Below are 12,686 nucleotides of genomic sequence, written 5' to 3'. Positions count from 1 at the left end.
ACTCCCAGCCAATCTTTGTATTTTTACTAGAGACGTGGTTTGCCATGTTGCACAGGCTGGCCTTTATCTCAAGGGTTCCACCTGCTTCAGCCTCCCAAAAAGTACTGGGATTACAGGTATGAGCCACCACACAAGCTAGGTTCCAGAATGTTTTTTAATCTTTTTAAAAAAGGATTCATGCTGTACCTTCTTTTTTTAAACATAAAAATTTATTGTGCCAACATGAAATTTCTTTTTTTTTTTTTCCTGAGATGAAGTTTCACTCTTGTTGCCTAGGCTGGCGTGCAACGGCATGATCTCAGCTCACTGCAACCTCCGCCTCCTGGGTTCAAGCGATTCTCCTGCCTCAGCCTCCTAAGTAGCTGGGATTACAGGCATGTGCCACCACGCCTGGCTAATTTTGTATTTTTAGTAGCGACGAAGTTTCTCCATGTTGGTCAGGCTGGTCTTGAACTTCTGACCTCAGGTGATCCGCCTGCCTCGGCCTCCCAAAGTGCTGGTATTACAGGCGTGAGCCACCATGCCCGGCATATTTTCTTTTTCAGTAAAGGAAAACCCCTTTCTAAAGGTGTGAAATGATGGTAGAATAATTACCAGTTCATTGTGTGTAGGCTATTAAGATATTAATGGTATGGCTTTGAAGACTAAGTGTCTTTTTACAGGCATAATGATTTGTTATTCTGGGACTAAATAAAATTAAGTTTAGACCTGAGGCGTTCTTCATTCCTAGTGTAGGAAAGTAATTTAGTCACTAAAATACTTCATGGTATGGTATTTTCCAGAAAGGAGATAAGATGTTTTGTAATGGGACCCATCATTGTAATGTTTAAGTTTTGTTTATGTCTTTTTTAAATTTAATTTTTAATTTTTTGTTTTTATTTTTTTGAGATGGAGTTTCACTCTTTTTTGCCCAGGCTGGAGTGCAATGGCACGATCTCGGCTCACTGCAACCTCCGCCTCCCGGGTTCAAGTGATTCTCCTGCCTCAGCCTCCCGAGTAGCTGGGATTACAGGTGCCTGCCACCATGCCTGGCTAATTTTTTTTATGTATTTTTAGTAGAGGCAGGGTTTCACCATGTTGGCCAGGCTGGTTTCAAACTCCTGACCTCAGGTGATCCGCCCACCTTGGCCTCCCAAAGTGTTGGGATTACAGGCGTGAGCACCACGCCCAACCTTTCTTATGTCTTAAAGTTTTTTCTACTCACCTTTCGTCTTTTTTATCTTAATTACATTTTGCCGTGTTTTTCCAGCGTCACCAGCTGATAGAATTATTATTTTGGTTGTTTTAAGACTTGTGAAATGCTGTGCTTAAAATCTGATTTTAAAATGCTTTTATATCAAGATTGAAGAGATCCAAATGAAACCTCTTCATTTAGAAACTGCTTTATATCATGGCTCTAAACCAGGTGCTATTTTTTGTCCTCATTGTACATAGGGACTTCATCTGCAGCATCCTCACCATTAAAAAAAGAACAGCCTTTATTTACTCTACGGCAGGTTGGGATGATCTGTGAACGTTTATTGAAAGAACGTGAAGAGAAAGTTCGAGAAGAATATGAAGAAATATTGAACACAAAACTTGCAGGTATGAGGTGTGTTTATTAGAGTTTCCGAGGAACTCAGTTGTGCGAAATGCATTTTCCACGTGTACTTTAATTTCACTTTCTATACACTAGTGCGGTATATTCTCTGAGAATGAGAAAATTTCAGTTCAGGAAAGAAAATTAACCTTATAGCTCATGGCCCGCCTTGGTAACCTCAGGAAAAGGGTATTGGCTAGCCGTGTAGATCAGCAGTAATATTAGTAGGTACCCTGTACTAAAAACTGATGTTAGTAGTTTACCTCAATTTAGCTGTGGATTTTTTGACTTTATATTTTTCATAACTTTGCCATCAATCTAGACATTTAAAATATCTAATTGGCTGTCACTGTGTAAGTCATTTGAGTATCAAACTGCAGTCTTGTTTTAGTTATCAAAAAAATTCAGTAAAATTTGATAATTTAAGTAAATAAAATTTATTATGTATGGTAACATAAACAGAATGTTTAGCCACAGATTTACTGTTTATATAGATATGTAAGCTTTTTGATTCTTAAGGAGTTAATATAGAGGTGTTAATGTAGAGAAGATAATTTGCTTAGATATATAACAACTTTTTCTGTGATACTTGATCAGGTTTTAGGTAGTGTTTTGTTGTTAGCTTTTGTTATCCTCTTCTCATTGCAGTCAGTTGCCATTCATAGACCACATACAATAACTTTCAGGGTAAAAAGGTCTTTTTATTGAAAGTCCTTTGTTTTTAATTTTTTTTTTTTTTTTTTTTTCCTGAGACGGAATCTCACTCTGTCACCCAGGCTGGAGTGCAGAGGCGCAGTCTTGGCTCACTGCAAGCTCTACCTTCCGGGTTCACGCCATTCTCCTGCCTCAGCTTCCTGTGTAGCTGGGACTACAGGCACCTGCCACCATGCCCGGCTAATTTTCTTGTATTTTTAGTAGAGACAGGGTTTCACCGTGTTAGCCAGGATGGTCTTGATCTCCTGACCTCGTGATCTGCCCACCTCGGCCTTTCAAAGTGCTGGGATTACAGGCGTAAGCCACCATGCCCGGCCAATTTTTTTTTTTTTTTTTTTTATAAGACGGAGTCTCACTTTGTCGCCCAGGCTGGAGTGCAGTGGCACGATCTTGGCTCACTGCAACCTCTGCCTCCCGGGCTCAAGCGATTCTCCTGCCTTAACCTCCCGAGTAGCTAGGACTACAGGTGTGTGCCACCATGCCCAGCTATGCCCAGCTATGTTCTTTGTATTTTTAGTAGAGATGGGGTTTCACCGTGTTAGCCAGGATGGCTTTGATCTCCTGACCTCATGATCTGCCCTACTCGGCGTCCCAAAGTGCTGGGATTACAGGTGTGAGCCACCGCGCCCGGCCTTGTTGTTTTTTTTTTTTTTTTTTTTTTGTCGCCCAGGCTGGAGTGCCATGGCGCGATCTTGGCTCACTGCAAGCTCCACCTCCTGGGTTCACGCCATTCTCCTGCCTCAGCCTCCTGAGTAGTTGGGACTACAGGCGCCTGCCACCATGCCCGGCTAATTTTTTTGTATTTTTAGTAGAGACGGGGTTTCACGGTGTTAGCCAGGATGGTCTCGATCTTCTGACCTTGTGATCCGTCCATCTCGGCCTCCCAAAGTGCTCAGATTACAGGCATGAGCCACTGCACCTGGTCCCAGCCTTGTTTTTAATTGTTAGGAAATAAATAAATCTCACCTAGCCTTTATGTCAGGTCATGTGATTGGATTAAAACCTAGGTTTCCTTACTAATAAGTTGCATGCTGTTTTTATTTGATACACTATTAGTACTACTGAGGTTATGTAAATGATTTTGTCAACTTAGAAGTGTTTTACTGTATATTTTGTATTTTCAGTTTATCTGGCTCTAATATTAAGGCATTTTACAAATGTAATTGACATGTACCTTTATTTATAGAACAATATGATGCGTTTGTGAAGTTTACGCATGATCAGATAATGCGACGATATGGAGAACAGCCTGCTAGTTGTAAGTATTTCACCTTTGAAGTTATAAACTGAAAATAAGACTGTCTTTTAAGGAGAAGACATTATAATTATTTTCATACTCAAAAAGAGAATTTAACAAAATTACTGAGAATGTATGGAGGAAATAGGCAGCATAACTTTGCAAGTCTTTTGGTTACTTAAATACCTAGGGGCAAAACTGGGAATCAAGATCTAGTATTCGTTTGGATTTTGACCTGTATTTTGCACTAATTTTCTTTTTCTCACCCTTTAGATGTTTCATGAGTCACGTATCCTGCATTTGTGGGCTGCCTTGTTCCTTGTTGAGTTGTTGCAAGAGGTCCCAATTATGACATGCAGCAATGCCAATACCCCTTCTGTGAATACAGGTTATTTCAAGCTTTCGTCAGTGGCAACCACTCTTAGGCAGCAGCAACTGGTTTTGGAAATTTCCCTGATGTCAGTACCACCTGGATGTGGACCTTTGCTACCTGTATTAATACCAGTGGCCTCATTTTGCTGTATCATTACAATTTGGCTTCTTATATTAATGTTTGAAAAGAATTAAAGCTGGTATTCTAGAACATGCCCTTCACTGGTTGTGTAAATAAAACTGTAGAATGACACTTCAGATGAAGTTAGTGTGATTTTAATTGTGCACTACAACCGAGCTGTAACCAGTTACTAATTTTAGAATGTAATCCCAGGACAATATTAAGCAAATAGCCTGCAGTGCTTCCTGTGAAATAGTGAAGGAGGAGGGCATTTCTGTATTCCAGGACTTCTTGGGGTTTCAGAATGGGTTTATATGATTTTTTTTTTTTTTTGGTAGTTTTATTTATTCTATCAGTCTTTTTAACAAATGTTTATTGCTGCATTTTTTTTCCCAGTGTATCATTGTTTTACTGCCCTTGTAGTACTGGAATTTAGTTGGAAGAATAAAACATTTACTTCTATTCCGCTTGTTTCTTAATGTACAGATGGGGGTAGTATTTGAATAAAGTCGGTGTTTTAAAATGTAAGCATTTTCCAGGAATCAGTGAAGTTAATTTTCTAAGATTTGAGTGCTATTTCAAAAAACTGAGTTCTGATTCTAAATTCCTTCTTCTGCCGGGCGTGGTGGCTCACGCCTGTAATCCCAGCACTTTGGGAGGCCAAGGTGGGAGGATCACGAGGTCAGGAGATAGAGACTATCCTGGCTAATACGGTGAAACCCCATCTCTACTAATAAAAAATATATATATATATATAAAAATTCCTTCTTCTGTAACTTACTGCCTGATAGAATGTTACAGGTATTTTAATTGCTACAGAATTACCTCAGATATCAGTAGAATCCAGTTTTTTCTTTTAAGAACTTGATATGCAAAAGCATGATTCAGCAAATTTGACTCCCTTTCCATACATGGTTTCCAGACATAGCTTTCTTATAATGAAGTAAGCAAAAACATGCTTCAGTGAATTCATTTGTTGAATTCTAGTAGCATATTTCCAAGATTTAAGACAATGTTAAATACACATTTATAACTGACCAAGTTAGTAGAAGAAAAAGGAATTTTTTTTTTTTTTTGAGACAGAGTTTTGCTCTTGTTGCCCAAGCTAGAGTGCAGTGGCACGATCTCGGCTCACTGCAACCTCTGCCTCCCAGGTTCAAGCGATTCTCCTGCCTCAGCCTCCTGAGTTGCTGGGATTACAGGAATGTGCCACCACGTCCGGCTAATTTTTCGTATTTTTAGTAGAGACAGGGTTTCACCATTTTGGCCAGGCTGGTCTCAAACTCCTGACATCAGGTGTTCCGCCCACCTCGGCCTTCCAAAATGCTGGGATTACAGGCATGAGCCACTGCGCCCAGCCAGATCTTTTTTTTATTTTTAGCTTTGGTAATTACATTTCACCAATTCTCTTGTTTAAAACAAGCCTAGAAACTGGTTTAAACAAGGTGCCCAGGCAATTTATATGCCAATTAGTGGTTGAGAAACATTGGTATAGCACAGGGTGGCAATAAGGTGCATAATTCTATGCCCTCCCCCCTACTTTTTTTTTGAGATGGAGTCTTGCTCTGTCGCCAGGCTGGAGTGCAGTGCCGCCATCTCGGCTCACTGCACCCTCCGCCTCCCGGGTTCAAGTGATTCTCCTGCCTCAGCCTCCCGAGTAGCTGGGACTACCGGCACGCACCACCACGCCCAGCTAATTTTTGTATTTAAAGAGATGGGGTTTCACCATGTTGGCCAGGATGGTCTTGATCTCTTGACCTCATGATCTGCCCGCCTCAGCCTCCCAAAGTGCTGTGATTACAGGCGTGAGGCACCGCGCCCGGCCGATTCTACCCCCTTTTAATGGTCTAGAACAGAGATTCTCAAATTCAGCATTACTGGCAGGTTGGGCCAGATCATTCTTTGTTGTGGTGGCTATTGCTGTGCATTATAGGATATTTAGCCACATCTCTGGCGTCTACCACTAGAGGCCAGTTAAGCCCCCTCCCACAACTGTGATAACCAAAGTGTTTGCAGACATTGCCAAATGTCCCTGAGGGACAAAACAGTTCCCAGCTAAGAACCACTGGTTAGCAGGATAGCCTGTAGTCCCAGCTACTTGGGAGGCTGAGGCACGAGAATCGCTTGAACTCAGGAGGCAGAGGTTGCAGTGAGCTGAGATCGTGCCACTGCACTCCAGTCTGGGTGACAGAGTGAGGCTCTGTCTCAAAAAACAAAAAAAATATATATTTTTTGTTCCACAGCCAAATTTCTGCATGATCACTTATGCAAAAGTCCTAGCTTATGGGCTACTCTGACTTTAGATGGGTCCAGTAGTTGATTAGTCCAAATAACCAACCACACATGATTTCAATAGATTATTTTAGCTACCTAGGGATTCTGAATTCCCCAAATCCCTGAAATTGCTTGTAATAAGTATCTACAGAATTGTGTTAATAGTCATCTTATTCTTTTAGTAAAAGGCAGTACTGATACAGTACTGTACTATGATGTGTTTAGTAAATCTTTAACAAGTGCACATAGGTATAATCCTTTGTATTTTTGGAAAAATAGGCAATCTGAGAAAAATAAATATTGGAGGTTTAAACTACTAAAGCTGTCTTTGGCCTATGGCAAGAACTTGACACGCCCCTAAAGAAAATGGTAGAGTAGAAGGTTCTCAGGCTCTGCCTAGCCCCAGAGACTGCTTTAGACAATTGGTGGGAGGGGAGAACTTTTGGAATCTGTTTAATATGCTGCCTAGGTGATTCAAGCAGCTAGGGTTGGAAATGACTTGTTTTTGCCCTGTTTGGGTTCTCTTTACTCCCTTCAAACTCTTATAGTAATTGGTATTAAATGAATATTCTACAAAAGCACCTGAATAGTCTGACTATGTCTACTCATGGATACATGGCTCCCACAATTCTCTTGCTCCTGCATTTGCCCCAGGTAAGGAGCACAAGATGCAAACCCATGTCTCAGGCAAAGATACAGCTCCAGCAGTCCTCTCCTCTCTCTACTGCATCTATTTTCTTTCTCTACTAAATCATTTCCAAAAGCATAATAAGCATGTTATTAAAAAAATCTTTTGATCCTATATCCCTTGCTAGTGATTATTTTACTGCTCCCCTTTATAAAAGCAAAACTCAATTTTCTAAACTTTCTCCAGTTTATTACCCCCTCCTTTTTTTCCCCAACTTGTTTTATTAGGAAAAGAAATTCAAACAGAAAAGTTGACTTTCCCACTTAAAATACTTCCCTAATTTAACATCGAGTCCTTATTTCAAATTTTTCCATGTGTCTCTTTTTTAAATAGCTACCCTCATCCCCCAAACAGGATTCAATTAAGATTCTTACTTTCTGGAAATACTAGGCCTGTTGTCTTGTTGAGTTTTTCTTTGTAGTGTCATTAATTTTAACTTCTGATATCCCTTTGAACTTCCTGTAAACTGAAACGTCAAGTTTTTGTAAGTTTCAGGTTACACTTGTGCAAGAGTGCAAGGTGATGCTATGGTCTCCATATTGCATCACAACAGTTACGGCTTTCCCAGGCTGTTAAGTTTGGACACTTGGTTAGGTCATCTGATAGGTGATTAGAGTTCGTCTCCACTGTTACTCTTAGTAAAACGCAGCAAAGATTTCCACATTGTTAAATCTAATCAGCAGCCAGCATTTGACCTTGAAGCACTCTACAGTTGGCTTGCAAAATACTACACTTGCTTGACGTTTCTCTTTTACTGGCTGCTCCTTCTCTGTCTTGCTGTTGGCCCAATCTTCATTTCCCTAAATTTTGCTAAAACATAGGTGTGCCCCCGAGCTTGACCTTGGGCTGCTTGCCTCCTCTCTTAGTACTCATCTTGGTGATCTCATCATAAGGACATCAGATTATATTAACCTCTCCATGTGACATCTTCAGTTAGGTATCTAGTAGACACCTCGAAATTTACGTCTAAAACTTATTTTTGCCTCTGAAATTTTTCCTCTCAGTCATCCTCAATCACTTAATGGCCACTCCATTCTTTGTTTCTAGGCAGAAACGGTCTTGGACTCCTCACATCCTTCATCTGATCTTAGTTCCACCTAAAATATTAACATCTCTACTGCTATTACCCTAATCCAAGACACTATCATAGCTTGCTTGGATTATTTCTGTGGTTTCCTAACCAGTCTTTGTTTTGCCTCATTTTGTCTCCTCTCTCCCATCCTATTCTACTCTCATAGCAACCAGACTGAGCCTTTAAAAGTCTAAGTCTTGTTTAGATGGCTTCCTAAGTAAAAGTAAAAGAAACTTCACAAAGGTCTGCGGAGCCCTAAATTACCTGCACTCTACCCCACCTCATTCAATTCCTATTGAATTCCTCCTGCTCACTCTACCTTGTCCACATTGGCCACTTTTGCTGTTTTTCCAGCATAGGATTTTTGTTACTGCTAGTGTCTGCCTAGCATGCTCTTCTCCCACAAAACTTCGTGGAAAATTTTTTCACCCCTTTTGACTTTTTGCACAAACGTCATCTCAATGAAGCCTGCTCTGACCACTTTTTAAAATTGCAGCCTGACATCCTGGTGCTCTGCCCTGCTGTTTGTTTTACTTCCTCTGCTAAAGGCAGTGAAAGCAGGGATCTTTGCTCACTGGCATACAGTGCCTGGCACATGGCACGTGCTTGGTACTTTTTGAATGTATTCAGGGTTTTCAGATCAGTATTTCATTAAATGAAAGATTTAGTAAAGCAGAATACTTCCTTTGTAAGATATTTTGGTAGAGGTTTCCTGAATTACAGAATGGACACAGAATTGAACTGGCATTTCATAGGCTGTCTTGAGGGTTTTGTGCTCCATTAATGATTACCACAAAGGAGCTTCATGTTTTAATTTTATAGTTCTTTTGTGTATTCATTGTGAAAACAGGGCAGTTTTTGACTGGGCACGGTGGTTCATGCCTGTAATCCCAGCACTTTGGGAAGCCTACGTGGGTGGATCGCTTGAGCCCAGGAGTTCAAGACCAGCCTGGCCGACATGGCAAAACCCCATCTCTACTAAAAATACAAAAATTAGCCGGGCGTGGTGGCACACACCTGTGGTCCCAGCTACTTGGGAGGCTGAGGCAGGCGAATGGCTTGAACCCAGGAGGCAGAGGTTGCAGCGAGCCCAAATCGTGTCACTGCACTCCAGTCTGGGTGACAGAGCGAGACTCTGTCTCAAAAAAGAAAAAATAGGGCAGTTGCCATCCTGCTGCTTTCTTACATAATCTTTAGTGAGGAAAGTCAAAGTGGTTCAGTGCTTGACATGCGTTTATGTTGGATAAATTCAACTTAGTGCCCAGCAAAAGAAAAGTAAGGCATGGCTACTTACTCTACTCAGTGAATCTGTGCCTTATATATTAATCTGCTGGTCTGTGTGAGGCCAGTTCCTCTGTACCTTACAGTGTAAAAAGCATCTTGCTGTATGAGTGTTGTTCAAAGTAATGGTTTCTAAACACTGACAATTTTATCTGGTGCTCATATGCATCATTTGAAACCACATTGTACATAGTGATGGTGTCCTTGTATTGGAAGACCTTCCCTGTTGCCAACTTCCTTACCTTAAATAGATGGAAAAATCATTAAAATCACCTATTCTTTCCCTAGATTTGTACCAACCATTGTTTAAAAAGTGAAACACATGGTTGGAGGCAAGACTAGAAGAATGACTAGAATATTGGGAAAAAATATTGAGCTAATTGCTATGAAGGAAATCATGGAATCTCAGTGACTTAACATGAGAAATTTATTCTTTGATCATATTCATTTGGTGGGCTGTGTTCCACACCCTCACTCAAAGACCCTTAGAATGAGAGGCTCTGTCTTTAATACATGGATTCCAAGGTGTCAAGGCTTCTATTTGTCCAGTTGCTTTCTATGGTAGCAGTGGTACTTGTGTTTGCATATAATAAATTCCTTAACATTCAAGCTGACAGTCCTGTGTACATATGTACAGGTGTTTACATTCTGTTGAATAAGAAATCCTGGCACCTTTTAAATGATGAAAAGATACCTAATCTAACTTAACTACCTACGCTGGTCATTGTCTTTCCCAAAGCTCTGCAGGGCTAGGTGCTTTCTGCTCTGACTTGCAGTTGAATTATGGTACCTTGGGGTTTCCCCTTCTTTTTAGCCTTGGCAACATTTTGACTTTTTTTTTTTTTTTGAGATATATTTCATCTAGCTTTTGTTTTGTTTTGTTTTTGAGATGGAGTTTTGCTCTTTTTGCCCAGGCTGGAGTGCAATGGTGCAATCTCGGCTCACTACAACCTCCACCTTCTGGGTTTAAGCGATTCGCCTGCCTCAGCCTTCCATGTAGCTGGGCTTACAGGCGTGTGCCACCATGCCCACCTAATTTTGTATTTTTATTTTTTTGACACAGAGTCTCGCTCTGTCGCCCAGGCTGGAATGCAATGGTACAATCTCGGCTCACTGCAACCTCCGCCTCCCAGGTTCAAGTGATTCTCCTGCCTCAGCCTCCTGAGTAGCTGGGATTACAGGCATCCACCAACACACCAGCTAATTTTTGTATTTTTAGTAGAGATGGAGTTTCACCAGGTTGGCCAGGCTGGTCTCAAACTCCTGACCTCACGTGATCTGCCCGCCTCAGCCTCCCAAAGTGCTGGGATTACAGGCACAAGCTGCTGTACCCAGCTCATCTAGCATTTTTATGTGCTTTAAGCAGGGAGTGAGGTGGGGAGGTTGAGCAGCTACCCATTAATGTCATCTCAGCCCACCATGCTGCCAGAGGTCTAAGGTGTTCTTTATTCTAAGCTCATATTAATACCTCCTTTTACATTCCTGAATGAAGGAGGTTTGATTATGCAGGCTGAATATCCCAAATCCTAAATCTGAAGTGCTCCAAAATCTGAAACTTTTTGCATACTGACATGCTCAAAGGAAATGCTCACTGGAGCATTTTGGGTTTTGGATGCTGAACTGAACTTGTTAAGTATAATGCAAATATTCCAAAATCTAAAATCCAAAACACTTCTGTTTCCAAGCATTTTGGATAACGGATACTCATAAAACTCTTCAAAGCCTGTGAGCACACACACGGGCACACACAATAATCCTGCAATGAGATAGTTCTAAGGTTTGCAAACCAAGTTTTTTCTGGACATGGACTTTCCCCCCATATCTGCATGGTAATTTTGTATGTTAGTGAGTAGTCTTAAAGTCCCAGAATTCTCTTGGGAGTAGAGCATTAAATAATGAACTTTAGCTATCTTTGTTTCATTATGTCTTGCTGAGTTTCTGCCATAGAAGAGATAGAGATGTCATTTCATCTGGGCCTTACTTTCCTCATCTGAGTTGTATTTGTTTGGGATGTGATTTGTAGAGGCCTTACTGGCTCCATGACAGGTCATCCCAAAGTAGAATATTTACTGCCTAAATAAAGCCAAACAGTTTGGGACTTTTTTTTTGACACAGAGTCTCACTCTGTCACCCAGGCTGGAGTGCAGTGGCCGATCTTGGCTCACTGCAACCTCCACCTCCCGGGTTCGAGCAATTCCCCTGCCTCAGCCTCCTGAGTATCTGGGACTACAGGCATGTGCCACCACACCTGGCTGATTTTTTGTATTTCTTAGGAGAGATGGGGTTTCACCTTGTTGGCCAGGATGGTCTCGATCTCCTGCCCTCGTGATCCACCCGCCTTGGCCTCTCAAAGTGCTGGGATTACAGGTGTGAGCCACCACGCCTGGCCTTTTTTTTTCCTTTTGTTTAAAGTTGTAAGACTACAGGAAATGGAGAGGCAGAGACAGTTTTGGAACCTATGTAGTCACCAGGAGAAACAACCTGTAAGATATTCATGTTACTTACTGCCTACTACACTAAAGTGAGGAATACCAATGCAGGAAATTGGGAGAGGAGGAATGAGGATTGCTAAAGCAACTGCAAATAATTCATACTCTTGGATAATGGAATTTATTACATTTATGTACTCTAAGTTCAAGAATGATTTACTCACAATTTAGTAATGATTTTGTGGAAAGTACAGTAAAATGTGTGACCAGTTTTAGTTACATATTATTTGTTGGATTCTAAAGTACTCCACAGGTGTTTTGATACATGCCTGTTTGGGGTTAGCAATGTACTTTTCTGGTTAAACATCAATGGGGATTACACATTTATCTTCTCAACAAAAACAGGCTCCTCTAGTGTACGTGAATATGACTGGTCACCTTTTTCTCTTAAGCTAAATGTGATAGTTCTGGCTTCGCTTATTTGCTTTCTAGCAGCCTCCCCATGTTAGTCTTGCCACATGGTCAGTCTTCTGTTTGGTAGGTTTTATAAATCCTAAAAGTTCTAGTTCAGAAACAGCTCTAATAAACCGAGCACTGGAGGCTTTAATTAAGGAAACTGGCCGTGCTGTATTTTTGACAAAAAGGGATTAAAATCTCAATGTTAAAATACTAGTTGGTAAAATGAAGTAGACAGTTCAGATATAAACTCCTAAATTAAACTATAACTGTTACTGAAAAACATTAATTAGAATCCACTATCAATAAAACTTAAATGGAAAGTACTTAATGCTTCCTAAATCTAATGTTCTACATAGTATGGAAATTGCTCCCTGCCCCCACTTCTAAACGTACATTAGAAAAATAGAGAATTCAGACCAGGTCAGGGGCTCACACCTGTAATCCCAGCACTTTAGGAGGC

At 40.9% G+C, this 12,686-nt stretch overlaps 2 protein-coding genes across 12 annotated transcripts in view; one reads left to right on the top strand and one right to left on the bottom strand.

The window, feature by feature from the left end:
* AKIRIN2 (akirin 2) overlaps positions 1 to 4,485 on the top strand; it is a 28,585-nt gene extending 24,100 nt beyond the window's left edge. The window contains exons 3-5 of the mRNA XM_002817124.6: positions 1,435 to 1,584; positions 3,480 to 3,551; positions 3,804 to 4,485. Of these exons, the coding sequence (XP_002817170.1) occupies positions 1,435 to 1,584; positions 3,480 to 3,551; positions 3,804 to 3,814 (233 nt within the window). The 3' untranslated portion in view covers positions 3,815 to 4,485. The remainder of the gene's footprint in view (positions 1 to 1,434; positions 1,585 to 3,479; positions 3,552 to 3,803) is intronic.
* ORC3 (origin recognition complex subunit 3) overlaps positions 137 to 12,686 on the bottom strand; it is an 88,410-nt gene continuing 75,860 nt past the window's right edge. For 6 of the 11 annotated variants that reach the window (XM_002817125.4, XM_009242072.4, XM_054557844.2 and 3 more), the window contains one exon: positions 11,926 to 12,361. In XM_002817125.4, the coding sequence (XP_002817171.1) occupies positions 12,256 to 12,361 (106 nt within the window). In that variant the 3' untranslated portion in view covers positions 11,926 to 12,255. Of the gene's footprint in view, positions 537 to 11,925; positions 12,369 to 12,686 lie in introns of those variants that run through there. The other 5 variants (XM_024249046.3, XM_054557843.2, XM_063724898.1 and 2 more) reach the window with 2 other exon arrangements.

This window comes from Pongo abelii, chromosome 5 (genome assembly GCF_028885655.2).
Source record: "Pongo abelii isolate AG06213 chromosome 5, NHGRI_mPonAbe1-v2.0_pri, whole genome shotgun sequence".
Taxonomy (NCBI): Eukaryota; Metazoa; Chordata; class Mammalia; order Primates; family Hominidae; genus Pongo; species Pongo abelii.
The sequence above is the reverse complement of the archived record's forward strand: the minus strand, read 5'-3'. Positions and strand labels throughout refer to the sequence as shown.